A 23,809-nucleotide genomic window follows, 5' to 3' on the forward strand; every position below is an offset into this window, starting at 1 on the left:
TAGCCAAAATCCAGACAACCTCAAATACCCTACTGCATGAAAAGGCAAAAATAGCAAAAGAATTCCGAATCTTCTACCAGCAGCTCTACCACATTCGCAATAATACAGCGGATAGGCAGACTAGGGAATCCCTCATTCAAGAGTACCTTACACAAGATAACTTTTCGAAAACTTCCTGCTCCTGCTCTGGAAGGAGAATTCACTGGCTCGGAATTATGAGTGGCACTTAGGACCATGGCCAACAGTAAAGCACCGGGTCTAACGATAGCTTATTACTGCACCTTCGCGGAAATATTACTTCCCCAACTAACATCTTATGCCAACTCGGTTTCTATAGGAAGTGCCATCCGACCAGACACTTTCCACGTTCACATCACTGTACTCTCTAAACCAGACAAAGACCCCAGCCTTTGTGGAAGTTATCAACCAATCTCCTTATTAAATTTGGACGGCAAATGATATGCTAAAGCCATTGCGTTCCGACTCATGCCCTTGGTTCCCTAATGGATATCAAAGGACCAAACTGGATTCATCCCAGGCAGAGAGTCCCGGGAAAATTCTCTGAGAACATTGTCCTTGATTTCTTATGTGCATAGGTTCTCCCAGCCCACCCTTCTCCTATCTAAGCATGCTGAGAAAGCATTTGATAGGGTGGACAGGGAGTATCTGATGTCAACATTATCCCACCTAGGCATTGGCCCATCCATGTTAAGGAGAATCTCAGCACTTTACAGCTCCCCCACTGCTCAGCTATGAATTAACTGCACTCTAAGTGATCCTTTTTTAAGTTATGCTATGTGAATGGGGACATATAACAAATTTAAAGTAGCTGTCATCGCAATTCAGCTTCAAAATCCCAGATTCACAGTACCATGGTAGATCTAGGAAATTAGCAGCCCCATTCAACAAATTTCTGAACACTGGTCATTTGTTGTATACCATGAACAGGTATAAAGCGTTGTGTGTCAACTTTCTTGTTAGCTCCTTCATATACTCCATCAATGTGGTCCTTTTTACGCCACAAACCTGGTGCCCAGACTTGTGTTGTGTATCTTAAGGGTGGGTCAACATGCATGAGACAGATGGCCTTTCATATTCAGCACAACGTCATAAAAACATTTCAAACTTCAATTTTCACAGCTGTTCTGTGAATTCTGTTTCGTGAACATTTTATTATTGAAACAAATCAGGCCTATGCATGGACATATTTTACCACATAGCCTCAGCCTACTAGACTTCTCCTATAACTAAAATATTATTTTGGAAGGAATGATTCCAGGGGAATTAGTTAAACCAAAGCAACGGTAGATAACATTAGGGACACTCTGCGTGGAGGTTCAGCAAAGTATACCAAGTATAATATTCAGTAGGTCAGAATACTTATACCCAGTTGCATCGTAAATGCTAACTATAGCTTTCTGACCAGGTTTCATGGTACACCCATATTTAGGGTGTAACATGAAACATGGTCAATGTCCACAGAGTTTCTTCCCCTGTCAGTCAGATTTGAAGCAGGCATGGCTTTGCCCACACTGCAGTGGAGTCGCTAGGGGTGGCTTTTGGGGCTATAGCCACGAATCTGGGGCCCATAGCCCCGAGTCTCTGAAGGGGTCCTTGGACACCCTCACCCTGATGTAAGGGGGGGGGCTGTCCGGGGATATGTACATACACACACGTATATTATTGTATATACATGTGTATGCCCACCCAAGCGTATGACTTTCTTTACTACGCTGCTATGGGCTCTAGCCCCAGATCTTTTGTAGACCTGGCAACGCCCCTGCCACACTACCTCAGTAGTTCTCCAGAAGTGCAGCAAAATCACAACACTTGTTGTACATTGATAATTCTTACAAAACTGAAGGTCTGTATCTCAGTACAGACCTGGGTGGGAGGAATAGTATATAGGACCCAGAATATTGCCCACGCGATCCACAGATCAAGATTGCATTGCTTTGCAATCTCAGAAATATAACAAATGCAGATTTATTCTACTTGAAAAATAGGCACTTTTTTATTATAATTTATTTTTGCAAAAAGTGGATTTTTCCTTTAAAACAATAAACATTTATTTTAAGTTGAAACTTCAACATCCAGTTAAAAGACAGACTGCAGAATTAGACATTTTCTGGGGTATATCCAGACACATCTGGCCATGACTAATAATGTAATATTGCTGACTTAAGCTTAAATGTTGTGTCATCTTTCTATAGTAAAACGTGGAAAATGGAATAAATGTTTCATCACTTCTTGAGTAGGAAATAAAGTTAGAAGATATAAATTTATTAAAAACAGACAAACCAAAAATGTAATTGATAGTGTGATTAACAGTTGACAGCTGCATTATTATAACAAGCAAAAAAAAACAAGCTATTCTTTGCATTTGTCAGCAGCATAGAAGGATAAAGGAAGCCAGCACACAGATAATATAAACAGAAAACAAAGTAGAGTCTTCAAATGTAAATACAGCTTTAATAATAAATATAACACACTCACAACAGGCTAAACAATCTGGAACACAACAGATAATGGAGAATACAGTGCTGTGTGATTTGTGGGTCCGCGGTGATGCTATGCAGTCACAGGTCATATTTGTCTGACCGTACAAGCCTTCTATGGGATCTCTGAGCCAAGAAAAGCCACAAGAGCGCCGCTCACAAAATATGGAACGTGTCTGGAATAGGGACAAGTACATTTTGTGATCCGGCAGGGCTTGAATTTGAATTTTATACACCATAAAGTTTCATTAGACTATTTTGAAATAATTTGGGATACTTTCCAAAAAAAAAAAAAAAGGGATGAAAGGAGGAAAAGGCACACAGAATATTTCTAGCAGAAATATGAATATTCTGAAATGAAAATAAGCCTGTTTGCTTGAACCAAGTGTCAGATGGCCAAGTCAAATGTGGATTTAAAGGGGAGGACCCTTTTTTCTTCAACCCGCTGGGTTGAAGAAAAAAATAAATAGTAGAGTATACTAGGCTTTAAGCTTAGTACATGTGGGCCAAATGTCAGGAGGGTTCAGTAGAAACCGGCCAACATTCAGCCCCTGTGTACTGCAGTCTGTCCGACAGAAGACAGCCATTTGGCTTGTCGATGGGGCATGACCTAAAAAGGTCTGCCAATCGCCTTCTGATCAGCACTCTCAGCCTGTGGCTGTGAGAGTGCTGACCGGAGTGTTCTTGCGGGGAAGCCGCCCCCTCTCAGAACTCAATAGCACAGCAGGGAAGACAGCTGTACTAACTTCGGATATTTAGTACATCGGCTCCTTCTGAGCGGTCATTTTTTTTTTCGTTTGACCCACTGCTAGTGTGCACTAGGCTTTAGGATCAGAGCTAAATGCATACTGAGCAGGACAACGGTAGCAATAGTGTGAAAGCTGCATTTACACACCAAGGATTACTGCCATTAGCTATCTAAGCTAATACAGTATTTACTGGCTTTGAAGGCTAGCAGTAACAGTATCCTACCACTCTGATTATGTATGGGCACCTCTATGTGAGATGCATCCTTTTCAAGCATCAATTTTAGTGCAAGCCTGGATAAGGGCAAAGTTTCTATATGATGAACAAAGTATAAAAGAGCAAAGTAGTAATGCCTGTACTACAACAGTTTAGCTACTCTTCTAGATTTGTGCTTATAGTTACATAGTTAGGAAGGTTGAATAAAGACACCAGTCCATCCAGTTCAACCTGAGTGAGTGTCTACAATTGTCCCTATCCCTGTACATTGTACACTCACATCGGTGCCTACCCTCAAGCAACCCACAATCCAAGGTCCCCATTCATATACTAGGGCCAATTTTTGGACAGAAGCCAATTAACCTACCTGCATGTCTTTGGATTGTGGGAGGAAACCGGAGTACCCAGAGGAAACCCACGCAGGCAAAGGGAGAACATGCAAATTCCAGGCAGGTAGTGTTGTAATTGGGATTCGAACCAGCGACCCTTCTTACTGCTAGGTGAGAGTGCTAACCACTACTGTGACGCCCTACACCACTGTGCCGCCCTGTGCTTTATATATTTTTTGTTACATGGGATAAAGCATTGTATGTGCTACTCTGTGTAAACTCTGATTTGTTAGAACATACATTCATTGGGGCCAGTTCACACCAGATGCAGTTCCGTGCGCTTTTTTTCTACACAAAATGCATGCACAGTGTTTTCCATGTATTCCAATGGCTCTAGTACAAACCATGCAGTCAGTTTCCAGTGCAGAAACTGACCGGAACTGACTGCATGGTGTGAACTAGAGCCATTGGAATACATAGAAAACACTGTGCATGCATTTTGTTTAGAAAAAAGGGCACGGAACTGCATTTGGTGTGAACTGGCCCTCAGTTTTAAATGCCCATCTTTTATATACAATGTATATTACAGCTTGCACCATGAGGTACATCAAAAACAGTAAATTAGTACTAATACTGAGTGTAATAGACTGATCATTACCCTGACAAGTGAGGAGGTAGGAGCATCGTCAGCGTGCCCTAGCAGTGCAGACGATAGAAGTGCCATGTGTTGCCAGCAATGTATACATTTCCATACATAGTAAGTGACTGAGATGCAGTAATAAGCTGTCAGGATGTCTGGACAAATCATTGTCACCCCTTTGACCCTGCTGCCTGTTTATATTAATATTCTTCACTGTGCTACATACATTTTTCTTCCTATTAAAGTGATATTTATGGAACAGCAACATATTTTGAGATGCTATGAAGTCGTATAAAACTTTATACAGGCACAATGATCTCTGCCTAGACATGTCTGTGTAGATGGGAGGGGGAGCGTGGCTAGACATTTCCAGCTCTGGCTCTCTCGAAGGAAAACAATAGCAATCAGCTGAATATATCCAGCATAGTTGATTACACTCGATCGGTCATCGGGGGGTATGTATGGCTTCCTGTTGGTGTCCATTAGTACCTTGGACCTGTGTGGTCCCCAAACACCAACAAATAGTGGCGTGCCATTAACTAAAGCTCTCTAAAGACTTGAATGATTTGGTGTACAATTTGGCAGCCGAACAATCAGTCTAATAAAAGATCATATCATAAATATACATGTTCATACTGACATCTGCTTCCTATTGTCAGCGAGTCCACAGACAGAGATCATCATCTGACTGAAATCATCTGACTCTGGTGACGATTATCTCATTTCAGTCAGTAACTTTAGCCCAGTTTAAGACCAATCAATGCATACAGTGGGGACGGAAAGTATTCAGATCCCCTTCAATTTTTCACTCTTTGTTATATTGCAGCCATTTGCTAAAATCATTTAAGTTCATTTTTTCCCTCATTAATGTACACACAGCACCCCATATTGACAGAAAAACACAGAATTGTGAAAAATGTAAGGGGGTCTGAATACTTTCCGTCCTCACTGTATAAATACAATTCACAATGGAGCTGTTTTACCTGCAAAATTATTTCAATTTTTGTCCTACTAGTTTTTAGATATACACAACATCTTGGTGACCTTGCATATCTTTACTGCAAATAAAAACAGCATAGTCTGATCAATACCTGCCCCCAGCCTGCTATTGGACAGTAAAAGGAACAGCAGCAGACAGTTCAGTAATCACTCTGCTCTAGCCTCATACTCCCCTTCCGAGTTTAAAATATGCAGGGGGCCATTTGATTTGAAAATGCCTCATTTATGATATAAAACATTACACAAATCACATCTAAAGCAAGCGCTAATTGTACATGACTAGGTTTGTTCAGTTAACTAACCAAATTGCAATTAGAAAAGCTGTTACAAGTTACAAGTTACAATCTGGTTGTACAAGCTCCTTTAACATCAGTATATAAACAAAAATAGAACTTAACCCCATTATGTTGGAGGGAGCCAGAGCTTTAACTGAGACACAATGCCCAAGGCCAGTGGGGGGGCTCCCAATCAGGCAGCACGATGACGGCTGCACAGTGCTGATGTTATTGAGGGTCCAACTTTATCAGCTCATGAACACTGATAGTTCACCATGAACCGTCAGTGACAGCTCAGTCACAGTTCTGGGAGCCCCATGGAGCAGATCCCGGAACAAGGCAGCGTTACATATATCCGTCTGGAAATTAAGGCCCACTTACCCTGCCACAGCATTTATGGGTATTTCTGTCGCAAAGGGATTAATGCCCGACTCTAGATAAAACTTTTATTTTTGCTAGGGGAGAGTTATTAATTCAGGTATTTATTGCAGTCAGAAACCATATGGAGGATAATTCCCCTCATTTTTATCCTTCTGACACCTGGACAAAAGACATTTTATATCAATACCTGTCCCACTGATCCCTGACCCCATCACTGGGGATAGGAAGTGAGGTCAAGTCTACTCAGTAGGAACCAATCGGAATGAAAAACCTGAAAGATGATTTAAACCATGCCTCACACTATACACAGTGTGTGTATGTGTATATTATATATATATATATATATATATATATATATACACACACACACACACACAGTGTGTGTATATATAAGTACATGCTGTATGAACATATTGTTCCACTTCAGATCTGCCAGTCTGTGCTGGAACGATGAGGAGAAATTATAAACTGTAAATATACTTAACACTTCACTTTCAGGGCAGCAGTGATACCAAAAGCTCTTATAAAATCCCTCATAATAAACATAAACTGTAACATGAATCCATTGTAAAGTAATACAAAGTAGAGCTAATGCCTTGGTAGAGACATTTTTTTGTATTATATGTTAAAGTGGTTGTAAAGGCACAATGTTTTTTACCTTCATGCATTTTATGCATGAAGGTAACAAACCTGTGTGCAGCAGTGTGGTCAGCTGCCAATCAGTGTATTCGAACAGCAGCGAGTGCTGGCGGTTGTGGGGCGTGGTATTCAGCCATGCTGTTTGTTTGTGTAGATGGAGGAATCTGAAAAAAAAAAAAAAAAACAACAACTGTGTATGGCCAACTTTAGATTGTAAGCTTCGTGAGGGCAAGGACTGAAGTGAATATACAGTATTTAAAGCGCTGCATAAAATGTTGGCACCAAATAAAGTGCCAGCAGGGTCACATCCCATCACTTCTGATAATCGGCCTCTTCACAGTTGAACAAATGCTAACTATAATCTGTGACTGCATATTAACATCAAAGTTCAAATACACAACGCACATGTGAAACCACATATATTTTAAACTATATATTGACATTAAACAGTTATTCTTCTCATTCATAAGCTTCATAACCCTACCTTATTGTTCTGACAGAAAGGCAATACTTCCACATTAGGTTCCACATAGCTCCTCCATCCCCCTTCATGATCCCACTGTAAGTACGGTACAATCCAGTTACCAGGACACAACCGAACCGTGAGCTGTCACAGGACCAGATCAGTTCAGGACACACGCAGATTCACTTAATGGTGCAGAAATCCCCAGACTTGTAGGACCAAAACTCCAGTACAAGACTGCTCTCAGGTTACCTCCTCATGGTTTACAGGAATCTGTGTTACACTCAGTATTATGCACATTTTCCAAGAGAGGAAAAAACATATAGAGACCTCAAAATTACTAGTTTAAGTTTTTTTCCTCTAGCCAACGAGCTTTCCACCAAAGGTTCCTTTATAAGACTTCTTTGGAGCGTCTCTCTAGCACAGCACCCTCTTGGTAACTGCAAGTGAAATCATCTGCTCCAGGCTGCACAAGACCCCAGCTGTCTGCAAACTATCTGACTTGACGGCTGTGTAATAAACGCTTTCCCAGGCCAAATGTTCTAATGAATCATTTTTCCAATAAGCAAACAAGGAGTTTGAAACTTAAACGAAAGCAAAGAGAGGTGATGTCGGATGCACTAGACACGGACGATCTATTTTTAGAAGGAAATTAAGTTGTATTAAGGACACAGACGAATATCTAAAATGGAAAATTCAATGAACACACTGTTTCAAATTCACTGGCCCTTATACATTTCTTGTGCAAGGTCGATATTCTGTGCAGGCGGCTTAGAAAGTAATTAATAAAACAATACTGCATTATTTATTTTTGTTTTTTGTGGAAAATGTAAACCATTTTCTATTTTGGAGCACATTGTTCTGGATTATGAGTTTTCTTAAAAAGTAGTTATCCTTTAGGCTGTTCCCAGGAAAACAATTTCTGAAAAGTGTTCTGGGTGGATCACATTTCACAAAGCGACTAAGTTGTGGCTTCCATGCAATTAGGCGGTGATATCCTGAATGCCTGTTTTTTTAATATTCTTTGTCAAAAAGCAAATTTTGAGCGCCACGAATGCTGCAGTTGCGAGCCTAGCATTTGGCTTACAGTTTCCAAGAGGTCTAATTGACTTGAATGGGTGAGTTTGACAGGGGATGTCGCCTGTCAACACAACAAGCCACACTACATTTGCTGCAGCCTTGACACAAAGCATCACTGCAACAGCATGTGTACATCCCCTCCGGCTGTGTTAGGTTTTAGGCGGAAGATGGGGGGCCACCTGTGTGAAAGAGGGTTTAAAGCTAAACTCTGTGTTAAAAAATAATATTCTTGACATTCCCTGACCCCCAACACTGCAAATGTTTGTTAAGTCCAGGAGGTAGAGGAAACATCTGTAAAACCTACCTTAGTACTCATTTCCCCAACTGCTAGTATCGTTCTATTTGACACTCCAATCGGCACTCACCTTCCTCCCATGCAATGTAGAAATGTTGGTCCAGCATTATACCTAAGTGATGGAGTGCCTAAGACCCCTTTCACACTGGGCGCTTTAGCGTTAAAAAAAGCGCCTGAAAGAAGACTCATCTGCAATCCCAATGTGAAAGCCCGAGTGCTTTCACACTGAGGCTCTGCGCTGGCAGGGCGTCAGAAAAAGTCCTGCAAGCAGCTTCTTTGAAGCTCTTTTGGAGTGGTGAATACACCGCTCCTAAAGCACCCCTCCCCATTTAAATCAATGCAAAGCGCCTGCAAAACGCCTGAAAAGCACCTGCAAAGTGCTTTTGGCAGCGGCGCTTTGTAGGCGCTTTTAACCCTTTATTTGGCCACTAGCGGGGGTTAAAAGCACCCGCTAGCACTCAAAAAATGCTGGTAAAGTGCCGCCAGTTTAAGCGCTGCTTCACCAGCGCTTTTTGGGCGCTGGCAGTGTGAAAGGGCTCTTAAAGCACTTTGGCTTTCACATTGGGATTGCAGATGAGGCTTCTTTCAAGAGCTTTACAGGCGCTTTTTTTTAACACTAAAGCGCACGAAGAACGTCCCAGTGTGAAAGGGGTCTTAGAGAAGAGGCGGCTTTAGGGGACTGGTTGCACAGCATGAAGGAAGCCTGCTGGAGCAAGGGATGAGGCAAGTTTTACAGCTTATTCCTCTACCCTTAGACTTTAAGCGTACATTTCACCAACATTTCATATTTCTGATATGTGTTTATTGTACCATGTACTTGTATGTAAAAGTATCCTGTTCTCTTTGCATTGCTTCCTTTGTGTGAAATACCTGGTGATTCTGCCAGTCTCCCTGCTTTCTTATAAATTGACCACGAAAGGCATGGAAGCACATCCATCTCAACATGATCAGTTTTCTTCATTGCATTCTATTTGGGAGCACAACCTACCTGTATGCTAGTTGTCAGACACACCCTCCTGCACAGCACTTTACTAGGAAGATCAGTGTGCTGCTGTTTTTCTGCCTCCTGCTGGCAGCAATTAACCTATGTAGTGTGTGCGTGGGTGGGGGAGGGGTAATTTTTTATCCTGTCTGGAGTGGGATTTTAAGGGGCCATTAACTCTTGTAGGATACATAATGCTCATTAGACATGTGCACTGAAGAAAAATGTGTTTGTTTTAATTTCATTCGTTTTGGCTCAGTTTGCCACGGTGACTTGAGCCTAAAGTTCTTCCTCCTTTTCCGACGCAGCCGGCCTATTCACAAAGCGCAGCACGATTCACGCATGCGCAGTAGGTTTCCCTTATCTGAGATTATGACACCAGGTCCTGAGAGCCGATTCAAGAATCGGCTTGGGTAAGGACACCGTTGGATGCCTGGACAGGTTAGTGCCCTAATAGTAAAAGTCAGCAGCTACAGTATTTGTAGCTGCTGACTTTAAATTTTTGGAGGGGGGGGGGCAGAACTCCTCTTTAAGTAGGGCATGCAGCCCTCTGGTACACCTTGTATGGCCTTTGGCCCCAGCAGTCAGTGTTTTCCGTACATAGGTTCTTACCAGTGAAGGAAAATATTCTTCAAACTGCCTTCTTCTGGTTTAATAGTTTGGTTTACTTCTTTTACATTTTCTGTGCTTTCCATTTCCATTTCTCTGTTTATAATTACGGTAGTTTCTGGGCTTTTCATCAGATCTTTGGTGAAAGAATAGTAATGTTTAAAGGGAAGCACAAATGTGGAAGCACTGATTTGTAAAGAGACTGTAATGGCAGTGACCTCCAGCAGTTGCATGTCCCTAGTCCTTGTCTCCTGCAGTATGTCCCCAGCCTCTAAGCACTTGTTTTCCTCATGGCTGCAGCTTCTATATCCTATACAATGTCTACAGTCTCTGAACATGTACTGTGTTATGTCTCTGGCACTAAATATTATGTGAAACACTTTGGTCATTTTTAGGAGCTGGCCCTTTATATTTAGTAAGTTATCCACCACTATTGTAAGGGGCTAATGTGAATTAATGCTACAGTTCACATTCATTTTAGCATGATGTGCAACTTACAGCTTAGTACATGTCTTGAAAATTGGATGCAGAAATCCTATCACAAAGTTCTGCATTAAGAGTTTTATATATATATATATATATATATATATATATATATATATATATATATATATATATATATATATATATACACACACACACACACACACAAATACATATATACATACACATACTAATGCCCAGTACACACGGTCGGACATTCTGACGAGAAAATCCGTCAGATTTTTTCCGACGGATTTTGGCCCAAACTTGACTTACATACACACAGTCACACAAAGTTGTAGGAAAATCTGATTGTTCAGAACGAGGTGACATACGACAGGAATATAAAGAGGGCAGTAGCCAATGGCTTTTGTCTCGTAATTTATTCTGAGCATGTGTGGCACCTTGTCTGTCGGAATTGTCTATACACGATCAAAATTTAATCGGATTTTGTTGTCGGAATATTTTAGATCCAGCTCTCAAAACTTTGTGTGTCGGAAAATACGACAGATGGATCCCACCCAGATAAGATTTTCCGACAACATGATCCGATCGCACATTTTCCTTTGGAAAGTCCGACCTGGTGTACAGGGCATTACTGCCCACTTTATTAGGTACACCTTGCTAGTACTGGGTTGGACCCTCTTTTGCCTTCAGAACTACCATAATTCTTTATGGCATAGATATAACAAGGTGTTGGAAACATTCCTTGGATATTTTGGTCCACATTGACATGATAGCATCAAGCAGTTGCTCCACATTTGTTGGCTGCGCATCTCCCGTTCCACCACATACCAAAAGGTGCTGTGTTGGATTGAGATCTGGTGATTGTAGAGGCCATTGGAGTACAGTGAACTCATTGTCATCTTCAACAAACCAGTTTGAGATTATTTGAGCCTTGTGATGTGGTGCATTATCCTGCTGGAAGTAGCCATCAAAGATGGGTACACTGTAGTCATAATGGGATGGACATGGTCAGCAACCATACTTAGGTAGGCCATGGCATTTAAATGATGTTCAATTGGTACTAAGGGGCCGAAAGTGTGCCAAGAAAATACCCCCCACAACATTACACCACCACTACCAAACTGAACCTTTGATACAGGGCAGGATGGATCCATGCTTTCATGTTGTTTACGCCAAATTCTGACCCTACCATCTGAATGTAACAGCTGAAATCAAGACTCATCAGACCAGGTAACATTTTTCCAATCTTCTATTGTCCAATTTCAGTGAGCCTGTGAAAAGCATAGCCCCCATTTTCCTGTTCTCAGCTGACAGCAGTGGCGCCTGGTGTGGTATATATATATATATATATATATATATATATATATATATATATATATATATATATATATATATATATATATTTTTTTTTTTTTTTTTTTCTGAATAACCATCTCCTAGAAATATATGTATTTTCCTCACCAAATATACATACAGCGCACTATCCAGAGTATACTGTGAGCACCCTATAGCCTACAGAACTGTGATTTTAAGAGAACAAAATCTCTATATAAAGACTCTAGTATTGTATATCTTTTGTTTAGGGTCTGACTGTTATAGACAAGTGGCTTCCAAATTATAATGAAATGGGAATGATGTGCAGAGATTGGGCAGCTCCATTATTACATGACAATGCAGTTTTCTTCACAGTAAATAGAAAACCAAAAGGATATATTTCTAACCAGAATGCTATCTATCTGGAACCAATTAGAAATGAGCTCACCATGGGAGGAACCCTTTATTGTTATGACCCATAGGACGCTATAAAACTAAACATTTTAAATTCTGAGACAACAATCTACTTCTCAACATGCGTGTCAGTTATACCCTTCTGATTATTTTTCTAAATGGCTGAGTTGGAGATGATCCAAATAAACCTGTCACAAACTATGCATATGGTGATGAAAGGCATATTCAGAGGATAGATTCCGTGAAAAACACAAGCCAAAAGTAAATCTGGAAATATAGGTAGAGGAACTTATGTGGAAATCTAGATTTCCCGAAAAAAGTCAAGTTTGGCCCTGCCTCTTCCCATGCTTCTCTCTAGGCCAATGTGGCCACCCTTCTGGGTTGATTGTTTGTACTAGGACTTTATGCCGTGCAATACAGAATCTTGTGACACAATTACTAAAGGAAAATCCACTTGAAAGTACTCTGAAAGTGCACTTGGAAGTAAAGGTGCTGTAGATCCGAGGGGGACATGCAAGGAAAAAAAAAAACAGCATTTTAGCTTGCACATGATTGGATGATAAATCAGCAGAGCTTCCACTCATTTCAGATCTACCCCTTAGATTTAGAGCGACTGCATTTCCAAGTGCACTTGCAGTGCAAAATGGATTTGCCTTTCGTAAATAACCCCCAATGTTACATTCCTTTGTGAATTTAGCAACTTTGAAATATTACTCTGAATTTTATCTGCTTAGCCTAGGTTCACACTATGAATCCACCACATTCCTGTACAATTCACATGCACTTTAATGTGATGAGTTTTGAGTCCATTCATTTTGAATTGGCTCAAATCACACCACATCCGCACCAAAGTCGTGGCATGCAGCAATTTTTTTGGAGCACACCGGATCGCATGGTTGTTTTGAACCATGCGATCCAGTGCAGGCAAATACACTGCCTTTACGACCTGTATTTGGGGTGCCGTTAAGATTTCACTGACACCCCCACTGCAAATCGCAAGGGTGAGTTTCCTGCACCACAATCTAGTGGAAACCAGGGCTAAGGAAGTGTTTCCACTTCCTTAATAATTTGGTGTTTGGTCAGCACATCCTTTGGCCAACTATGCTGGGGATTCCCTTTATCTTCCCAAATTTAAACACAACCTCAAGAAAAGTCAGCAGAGTTTCTTAGAATTACAAAGTCCTATGTGCTGTATAACTTCTCTCTGTACATTATACAGTGCATTCCAAGATGAAATAAAAGCTGAGCAGAATAATATTAAGGAATCAGGCAAAAATGCCTATTTATTATAAATGAGATCTGTAATACAATAGTTAATGGTGCTTGGGACAGAGATATACGCAAGATTTGTTTTAATTAGTCTACAAACAGAGCAGACGCAGCACCCATTAAATCCACTGCAGTGTGGTTATTCTGCAGCATTGCTGTGCGTCATGGAGGGTTTAATGCATTTTATCTTAAACACAGTGTAATGTCATTATTGGCTCCACTCCAATACACAAATTACATCACAAAAGCCACACATTTATCCTTAGCAGACAACATGCATGTATGCAGAATAAGCTTTCCATATGGGCAGTTTAATACAGTATCTGTCATTCTATTGGATGACAGGATCCATGAACAGACCTCAATCAGATGATGCTGGACCATCAGCTCAGTGAAAAAAGAGATCACTGAGATTATATAAATAATGTAACTTATATACAAGTTGCAATGTGGTGATATGACCATCTTTTGGTATATGAAGAAGCATGTGACTTCTGCCCCTGTGATGGGGCCCAGGACTTGCAGCCAGCTGCTAGACTCAAGCAGTGTCACATGACCAGAAGAGTGATGTCACTGCTACCACGTGTTGTCAACACCAGTTACTTCAGTGCTAGCTGTGGAAAAGGATGGAGTGGCAAGGGGGCGCTAATACGGCAACTAATATGGGAGGGGGCTCTTTGCAGAGACATGGTCATATTGCCCTATGTAACCAAGATGACAGTGGGGATTATTTACTAAAGCTGGAGAGTGCAAAATCAGGCTAATTTCTGCATAGAAACCAATCAGCTTCCAGGTTTTATTGCCAATGCTTTACCACTTCCGGATTGCTGCACGCCAATATACAACCTAACTTTGAAGAGGGATATCTTTGTTATGGCAGCAGCTAGCTGCCATAACCCTGGTATCCTCTTCTTTGGTGGGCAGTCGGGTTTCTGATAATAGTGGTCTCTGCAGCGGTTTCGCTGCAAAATCCCTTTTTGGCAGCGGGAGAAGGCCCCCCCGGTGCCCTCCGCTGCTTACCGGAGCGGTTGGTAGCGGCGGAGGCAATCAGATCCATCTCCTTCCTGGGTATGGAGACGAGTGAGGGGAAGACGGCCACCCGTCTCCATACCATTGTAGGACGGCAGCAACGTCAAAACGTTACTTCCACCCATAGCTCTTAAAGGGCTATTTTTTATTTTTTGGGGGAGAAAAACATTTTTTTATTATTGCATTTTAGTGTAAATATGAGATCTGAGTTTTTTTGACCCCAGATCTCATATTTAAGAGGTTCTGTCATGCTTTTCTTTTTTTTTTTTACAAGGGATGTTTACATTACAGTGACTTTTTTTTTTTAAAGAACAATCTAAAAATAAAAAACGTTGAACAATCTAATAAACATTCAATAAAAAATGACTAATAAAGTCCAAATATGTGAAGTTAACCACTTAAGCCCCAGACCATTTGGCTGTCCAAAGACCAGAGCACATTTTGCGATTCGGCACTGCGTTGCTTTAACTGACAATTGCGCGGCTGTGCGACATGGCTCCCAAACAAAATTCACGTCCTTTTTTTGCCACAAATAGAGCTTTCTTTTGGTGGTATTTCATCACCTCTGTGGTTTTTATTTTTTGCACTATAAACAAAAATAGAGAGACAATTTTGAAAAAAAACATATTATTTTAGACTTTTTGCTATAATAAATAGCCCCAAAAAATATATTTAAAAAAAAATTCCTCAGTGTAGGCTGATACATATTCTTCTACATATTTTTGGTTAAAAAAAAAATCGCAATAAGCATTTATTGATTGGTTTGCGCAAAAGTTATAACGTCTACAAAACAGGGATTAGTTTTATGGCATTTTTATAATTTTTTTTTTTTTACTAGTAATGGCGGTGATCTGCATTTTTTATCGTGACTGCGACATTATGGCAGACACATCGGACAATTTTGACACATTTTTGGGACCATTGTCATTTTTACAGCGATCAGTGCTATAAAATTGCACCGATTACTGTAAAAATTACACTGGCAGTGAAGGGGTTAACCACTAGCTGGCTAAGAAGGGGTTCAGTGTGTCCTAGGAAGTGATTCTAACTGTTAGGGGGCGTGGCTACGTGTGACACATCACTGATCATAGCTCTAAATCACAGGGAGCTATGATCAGTGACAGTGTTACTAGGCAGAACAGGGAGATGCTTGTTTACATTAGCATCTCCCTGTTCTTCCTCTCCGTGAGACGATCGCGGGTATTCCTGCAGACATTGAGTCTGCGGGACCCATGATCCTACTCACGAAGCTCACGGAAGGGTCGTACGTGCCGCAGGCAGCGTGCATACAACCACACAGTGGAAAATTCAAAGGGACGTACCTGTATGTCCATTTGCCCAGCCGTGCCATTCTGCTGACATAAATGTACATGCGGAAGTCGGCAAGTGGTTAAAGGAAATAAGTCCAATAACACAAATCAGATCCTGAACAGGAAAACTCAATAAAAGTCCACAACCATAAGATGATAATCCTTGAATGAATGGATATAAAAGACTGATATGTGAAGCATCCAAGATGGTAAATCTTCTCTAGATGAATGAGAATACTCTTACTGAGATTGATGGACCCGGATGTCAGCGACACCGAATCATTAGAGCATAGATATCCAGATCAATGAATCTCCCAAACGATTGAAGGGACCCGGGATCTCATATGGTATCCCCAAAGGACCTTGTGGATATCAATCGAACTGGAAGGGCAGGTAGCCCAATTGGAACGGCACTTTTGTTATTCTGAAGAAATCCATTTGTGTTCTTCAGAATAGCAAAAGTGGTGTTCCAATTGGGCTACCTGCCCTTCCAGTTCGATTGATATCCACAAGGTCCTTTGGGGTTACCATATGAGATCCCGGGTCCCTTCAATCGTTTGGGAGATTCATCGATCTGGATATCTATGCTCTAATGATTCGGTGTCGCTGACATCCGGGTCCATCAATCTCAGTAAGACTATTTATTCTCATTCATCTAGAGAAGATTTACCATCTTGGATGCTTCACATATCAGTCTTTTATATCCATTCATTCAAGGATTATCATCTTATGGTTGTGGACTTTTATTGAGATTTCCTTTTCAGGATCTGATTTATGTTGCAATGAGGCATCATAAGGCTCAGCATAGCTTAGGCATATGCCTTTCTTTTAACTGACATCTTTACATTTGAATATAAAGTCCGCATATAAAGCAGGAAGCATGTGGCCTCCAGAAATAAACTCTAGTTTTTTTTTATTTTGAATAATCTAAAGGAGCAGGGATTGGATCCTTCACAGAAGGGTATCATCATTTACTGTACATGTTCATAGGATTGCATGATGTATAATTTAACACCTGGTAGGATACAGTGATATGATCTCTGCACAATGTATCTCAATAAATGAATTCTAATCTACAGAGCTAATTCAAACTATGACAACATACACAACGGTCTCTGGAATCGCCAGGCTGTGTGACTTTTTTAATCCCAAGAGGTGACTGATCGTAGAAAGTTTCAGCAAGGGAAAGAAACTGCAGCATTGCAAGACTGCATGAGATCAATATTAGAGGTGAGTGATTAATCCCTGCTGCAAGGTCAAGTAGAAATCAGTGTGATGCAAAGCAAGTGAGGAGGATTTACTGAGAAGGATTTACTGCAAAATACATCATCAAAAGCATAAAGGCATTCATGCACAGACTGCTACAGACACACAATCACATACATACACACCAGGGGTAGCTTGGTTAGACACCAATTAAACTTCCAGTATGATTTTAGCTGTCAAAGGAAACCCATACAAAAGCCATGTGCATCCCTGGTTAGGACTGAATCCAGAAGCCTTGTGCTGCATGTGAAGGATGTAAATTATTTGTAGACACATGACACAGCAATATAAAGTAAATTATTCAACACAGAAAAATCACAGTAAGGCCCTGTTCACACGGGGAGCTTTAATCTGTGTCTTGGTACGGACTGTGTTTACCAGCATGGAAATGCACAGGTGTTGTCAATTGGGAGGTAGTAGTTGCACAGACACAGCCCTCCAGTGATGCACTGTCACTGCTTCCGCAGGTCCCATGTAGGGATGAGCTCCGGCGTGTTCGCATACCCCACGTGCAGAGCCCGCCAGGAAGTCAGCGCAATGCTGCGCTAATCACAGGCAGTGAGACATTGCCCAATCTCTGCAGCCACGCATCGGGGCAATGTCTCACTACCTGTGATTAGCGCAGCATTGTGCCGACTTCCTGGCGGGCTCTGCACGTGGCGTATGCGAACATGCTGGAGCTCATCCTTAGTCCCGGCACTTCCATCTTTCTCAGTCTTCCTACCAGGTTCTATCTCTTCAGCCAATTGAAAGGCCAGGCACGATGATGTCAGTCCCACTCATGCGTACATGAGTCGATTCACCACAGCACACAGTACTGTGAATGTGGTCTGAGCTGCACATGTGAAGCTGAGATCACATCACCGCTGACATGTAGGGGGAGGCGTTTACAACAGAAGAGACCACTAGGGTCTCTTCTGCTATAAAAACCCTACCTGCCAGTGGTTTTAAAAGAACTTGGTTCAATACTACTTCAATGCATTAACTAACTCAATAATGGGCGATTCCCCCCCCCCCCCCCCTCCTTTCTTCCCAAACAAATTTTCATCTTTCTGTGATCTCGCACTACAATGACAATTACTCAGTCATGTTACACTGTACCCACATGAAATCTTTATCATTTTGTTCACACAAATAAAGCTTTCTTCTGGTGGTATTTGTTCACCACTGGGTTTTTTATTTTTTGCAATATAAAATTGAATAGCAAATGTCATAAATGTATGCCAGAATGTATTCTGCTATATGTCTTTGGTAAAAAGAAAAATCCTGATAAGCATATGATAATTGGTTTGTGTGAAAGTTATAGTATCTAGAAGCTATGCTACGTATTACTGAAAATGTATCAATCCTGATGTACTGACTGCCTATCTCATTTCTTGAGTCCCTAAAACATCAGGACAGTACAAATACCCCCCAAATTACCCCTTTTTGTATAGATGACAGTCCAAGGTATTTAGTAAGAGACATAGTGTCTTTTGAAGCTTTTTTTTCCTCCATACAATCGTCATATTAACAAGTTATTTCTCTCACATGGCATAAAATTGCAATTACATCCCAAAATATATTCTGCTACGCCTCCTGAGTATGGTGATACCACATGTGTGAGGCTTTTCCACAGCCTGACCACATACAGAGGCCCATTATGCAGGGAGCACCATCAGGTGTTCTAGGAGCATAAATTACACATTTAGTTTCCTGACTACCTATCACAGTGAAATTACTCACAAAATTACTCAATTTTGGAAAGCAAACACCCCAATATATATTTTATAAGGCATAATGAGTCTTTTGAACATGTCATTTTTTTTTCCACAAGTTTTTGAAAAATGTGGAAAGAAAATGAAAACTTTTTTTTTTCACACAAAGTTGTCATTTTAGAAGACATTTCTAACACAGCATGTACACAGCAAAAATAACACCCCAAAATACATTCTGCTACTCCTGCTGTGTATGGTATTACCACATATGTGAGGCTTTTCCACAGTATGGCCACATATCGGGGGCCAACATGCAAGTAGCACCAAAGGCATAATTTACACATTTCAATTCCTGACTACTGATTGCATTTTTAAAGGCTCTTGAGCCTCTTTGTTAGAATTCTGTTCTCCTCAGTTTCCATTTCAGAGCCACTGTTTTCTACTGGCTCATACTTGCTATCTGAGTCTGATGGAGAGAGTTCCCCGTGAATCTCGTTCGACATACTCTGGAGTCTATGGAAATGCTCCTCACTGCTACAGATTACTGGGACAGATGGTCAAATGTGTGACAGATGTTGAGTACTGGGACAGATGTGGCAGATGTTCACGGACAGATGTGTGCAGATGATCATGGGCAGATGTGCGCAGATGATCACGGACAGATGTGCGCAGATGATCACGGACAGATGTGCGCAGATGATCACGGACAGATGTGCGCAGATGATCACGGACAGATGTGCTCCAGATAATCACTGTGACAGATGTTCACTGGGGCAGATGATTTTACTGGGACAGATGTGTGACAGGTGTTTTTGACTGTGTGGGGACATTGACAGGACACTAGCTGGGTGATCGGTGTGTAAAAAAACTGCTTATACACACGGAGCCCAGGCTCACAGCACAGATCTGCTCTCCTTCTCCTGACAAGCTCCATGTGAGGAGAAGGAGAGCTAATCCCCTGGCAATGGCTCCCTGTTTACACAGCAATCATGTAATCAGGAGGGCCAATCACAGAGCCCTCCTCCCGATCCGAGATGTGGGGTGTCCGGGGACACGAGATTATCAGGATCGCGCAGCCAGTCACATACCTGCTTCTTCTGAGGGATGTTCAGGAACATCCACTCAGAAAGACGAAACGCCCACCCGTCCGTTTATATGCAGTGGCCTACAGGGAGGAGGTTAATAAATGTATTTTTTATATGCAAGCAGTGTAAATATCTACATTTTACCTGGTATCAGCCTCTTGCACAACAGAGCTTGAGTGTGAGAGGAAGAAGCAGTACAAGCAGCAAATCAGTTCATGTGCTGACAAGGAGCATGCTGATAAGAGGAGAAAACTAAGTGATAGAAAGATGAGCTCATCACTGTGTTGCTACTCCTTTCACTGTTCAGTTACAGGCTGGGTTAGTCCAGGAAGACCTGTGCTCAAAGGATGTAGGTAGAATGATACTGGCCATCAGATTGAGGGCATCAAGTAGCTGAAAATAGTACTGTGGGTGTAATCTCTGTATAGAAGGTGGATGCAGCAAACCCTTTTTTGTGATTTTTTAAAATCTTTTAACAGGCTAAAAATGTTAGCTTGTAATTTTTGGCTGGAGTTCTGCTTTGAAGAAAGTAAGCACAATTTTTATTTCAACTGGCACAGCTACATCTTAGGGAACCACACTTTTGTATAGCTACAGCTCCATAACCACATTTATAAGCAAGCTTAATCTAAGGTACAGTATAACAGAACATCTGAGCTGTAAGAGAATGATTTAGATCTTGTACCAGTGAGAACTGAGCTACGGATGTAAATCATAACTAACAAATCTAGACAGAACACAAATGGCTTCTGCTATAAACCTGTAATGCAGCTCAAAATCATATTCTATAAATAGGAAAAAGAAAAGTGACTGAAATATCAAAGCAGATGAAAGGCATAAAAGCACAAAGCCTTTAGCTACATACGCAAACTACAGACACATATCAATCCTCCATATTGTGCCATGATAAACTTTTTTATGCCAAAGAAAAAACCTGCTGCTATAATCACTCAAACAGTATTCATTTGATCTGGTCTTTCTTTTTTTGCTTACTTGAAGACCATTTCAAAACATGCGCATCCAACAATACCATATCCACAATGCGACAATGCTGCAGTGATTTCACTGCAGAGTGAATAAAGTTGTCACACCGGTAAAAGAAATGGAAAAATAATACTACTGGCAGGATCAACAGGCAATAAAATTATGTGACGGTGAACTGAGAAAAGCAAAAACTGCTGTGTGAATGCTAGTGACAGACTGCATCATCATATTTACACTTTAAACCTCAGTCCCTTTAATCATGCCCCCCCCCCCCCAAGCACTTCCATTTTTGATTGTCTGGTGCATACATATACACATGCTGCGTTTTACACACATTTGCTGCTAAACAGAGATCTGGGGCCTCAACTGCACCATCCTCCTGTGCATGTGAAGATGTGCCGAAGGTCTCTAACGGGTAGGGATGAGCTCAGGCTTGTTCGCATGGAACACGTGCAGAGCCCGCCAGGAAGGCGGCGCAGAGCTGCGCTAATCACAGGCAGGGAGACATTGCCCCGATGTGCGGTTGGGCAGCGTCCTTTAGTTCATCAATGCATTTGTGCACAATATCATTTTCACCTAGGCAAGAATGGAGGAAGTGCTGTCCTGCAGGACATAAAAAATAATTAACAAAAACAAGTATCCTATTGTGGGAGATGGAGGGGCTGGAGCAAGGTGAACACATATTATCTTTTGGAGTGCTTTAAAAAAACTTTTTTTACATTTTGAATATAGCGAGGGAGGAATAAAACCCATCAGATTTTTTTTTTGCCATCTGTGTCTCATTGCGAAGATTTCCCTTCACTTCCATGCCATAACCAAACAGGAAGTGAGAGGAAATCCCTGCAAATTAAGGAAATTCCTTGTGGACCCCCAAAGTCACTAGAACAAGTGTCCCTATTAGAAGATTTCCCCTTCATTACTTTTCTGGGGACAACCCAAAATTTTAGATTTTCTTTTACTTTCATTTTCAAAGATAATGGTAAACAGGACAAATAGAGAGGCAGCAATAAAAACAAAACAAAAAGCGTTTTAATCACAATCCACTCTATCCAAAACTAATGAAAACGTTTTGCCTTTATTTGTATAACTTTTACTCCCACACTGGCATTGTGTTTTGAACCTTCCGATGGACTCTTCCTAGGAATAAAAACGATAGTGAATTGACCCAGACTGGAGACAATAGTAGCTGTTGCCATCATACCAGAGATGTAGGAAGATTTCCCCACTAGAGTCTGGAACATCAATGGAAACCCGATAGGGGACAGAACCTTTTAATGCAGAATTGTTGTTCAATTATCAACGCATGCCAGTTGGGAGCAGTCATTGAAGCGACGGTGCTGGTTTGGCAATGCTTTTGTGTGCACAGTGTGTGAAGCACACATTCTCAGTAAGAAGTTCATCATTACAACATAAATGAAATAAATAAAACACTTAGATCTGCTTTGGTTATTTGTGCACAGTGGGTGATGCAGCATTGTTGGATAACTGGGTAGGGTGAGAGTTGAGCACTTTATTACCAGAGAAAGACGACAATACTTAATTGTGTATTCCTGCAATTCTAACTCATCAATTACACAATATAGGTATGAACATGCATAGAACAAAGAAGAAACAAATACCAGTGGCTGTACATCATAAAAACTATAATAAGTAAGTCTTGTTGACATGTGAGCAATAAAATAAAAGCACAGTGTTCTCTGAATTATTCCCAATTGTTCCATACGATGACTAATGTGGCATGTTTTCCTCTAATCTATTAGTGTAATTTTGATTGATTCATTTTTAATAAAAGGAAGGTAAACAGTTTTCAATGTAACTTATTATACATGCACCGAAACAATGTGCTAGTTCATTAAATCCAAGAGTGTAGGTCAAGTTCAAAGATCCTTCACATAAACCTATCAATTTAAAGAGGAAGTAAACCTCTTTAAAACTTCCTCTTTGATTCTCTGCAAAGGTAAAGCATAATGGTCTACTATGCATCGCATAGTAGTCCATTATGTGTCACTTACCTGACACAGGAGCCAGCGAAGTCACCGCTGTCCCCTGTAGTCCGGAGCCTCCATCTTCTTGGTGGGTCTCGCTGCTCCGGCGCTGTCATTCATCGGAGCCGCGATGACGTCACTCCCGCGCATGCGCACAGGAGCCGCCACTCGCGGCATATCACCATTAACTGCGGCGCGCTCAGTGCGCCTGCGCGCCGCTGTCTACAGCGCATGCGCCGTAGACAGCGGTGCCTGTCTTTCGGCAAATATCTCCTAAACCGTGTAGGTTTAGGAGATATTTCTTAGACCTACAGGTAAGCCTTAATCTAGGCTTACCTGTAAGTCAAAGTGTGTTGTAAGGGTTTACAACCACTGTAAAAGATTGCATCAATAAAAGAACTGTGTGGCTACCATTACAGTTTGGTGATCAGATCCTAACTAGTAGGAAGGCCCAATAGTGTCAGCCTAAAGTGCCACTAAAGGAAGTACCTGCTTTCCTGCCCACCAAAAAAATTACAAGTATTAAGCATTGCCAACACTATAAAAGGTACGTAAAAACAAAAGATTACCTTTAAGTTCTGTTAGTTTAGTAATCCTCAACCTTCCTAGACATATATGGGGATTTGGGAAATAACTGGTTTTCCAATGTGCATTTTCCTAACCAAAGTCTACAGTTTACCTTCATGATAACCTATATCGGGGGTGTTTGACAGGACTTCATGTTTCTTCCCACAAGCTTGTCATGCTTAGATGATCCAAATGTATATTCAAGTATAATGGGGAGTGTGGACATTGTTAATGGCTAGATTACATTTTTAATCTTTTTATAGCCTGTCTTTATTTATAACAATAT

At 41.1% G+C, this 23,809-nt stretch overlaps 1 protein-coding gene across 9 annotated transcripts in view; it reads right to left on the minus strand.

Moving 5' to 3' along the window:
* The window catches only part of IQSEC1 (IQ motif and Sec7 domain ArfGEF 1), a 1,458,014-nt gene that overhangs the window by 313,801 nt on the left and 1,120,404 nt on the right, over window positions 1-23,809 (minus strand). The window contains exon 1 of one of the 9 annotated variants that reach the window (XM_077452171.1): window positions 7,209-7,579. The exons of the other annotated variants lie outside the window; for them this stretch is intronic. Coding sequence (XP_077308297.1) covers window positions 7,209-7,276 — 68 coding nt within the window. The 5' untranslated portion in view covers window positions 7,277-7,579. Of the gene's footprint in view, window positions 1-7,208; window positions 7,580-23,809 lie in introns of those variants that run through there. 9 annotated transcript variants of the gene reach the window in all.

Source organism: Lithobates pipiens, unplaced genomic scaffold, assembly GCF_037356315.1.
Source record: "Lithobates pipiens isolate NorthernLeopardFrog02 unplaced genomic scaffold, aLitPip1_a1.2 Scaffold_23, whole genome shotgun sequence".
NCBI classification, from domain to species: domain Eukaryota; kingdom Metazoa; phylum Chordata; class Amphibia; order Anura; family Ranidae; genus Lithobates; species Lithobates pipiens.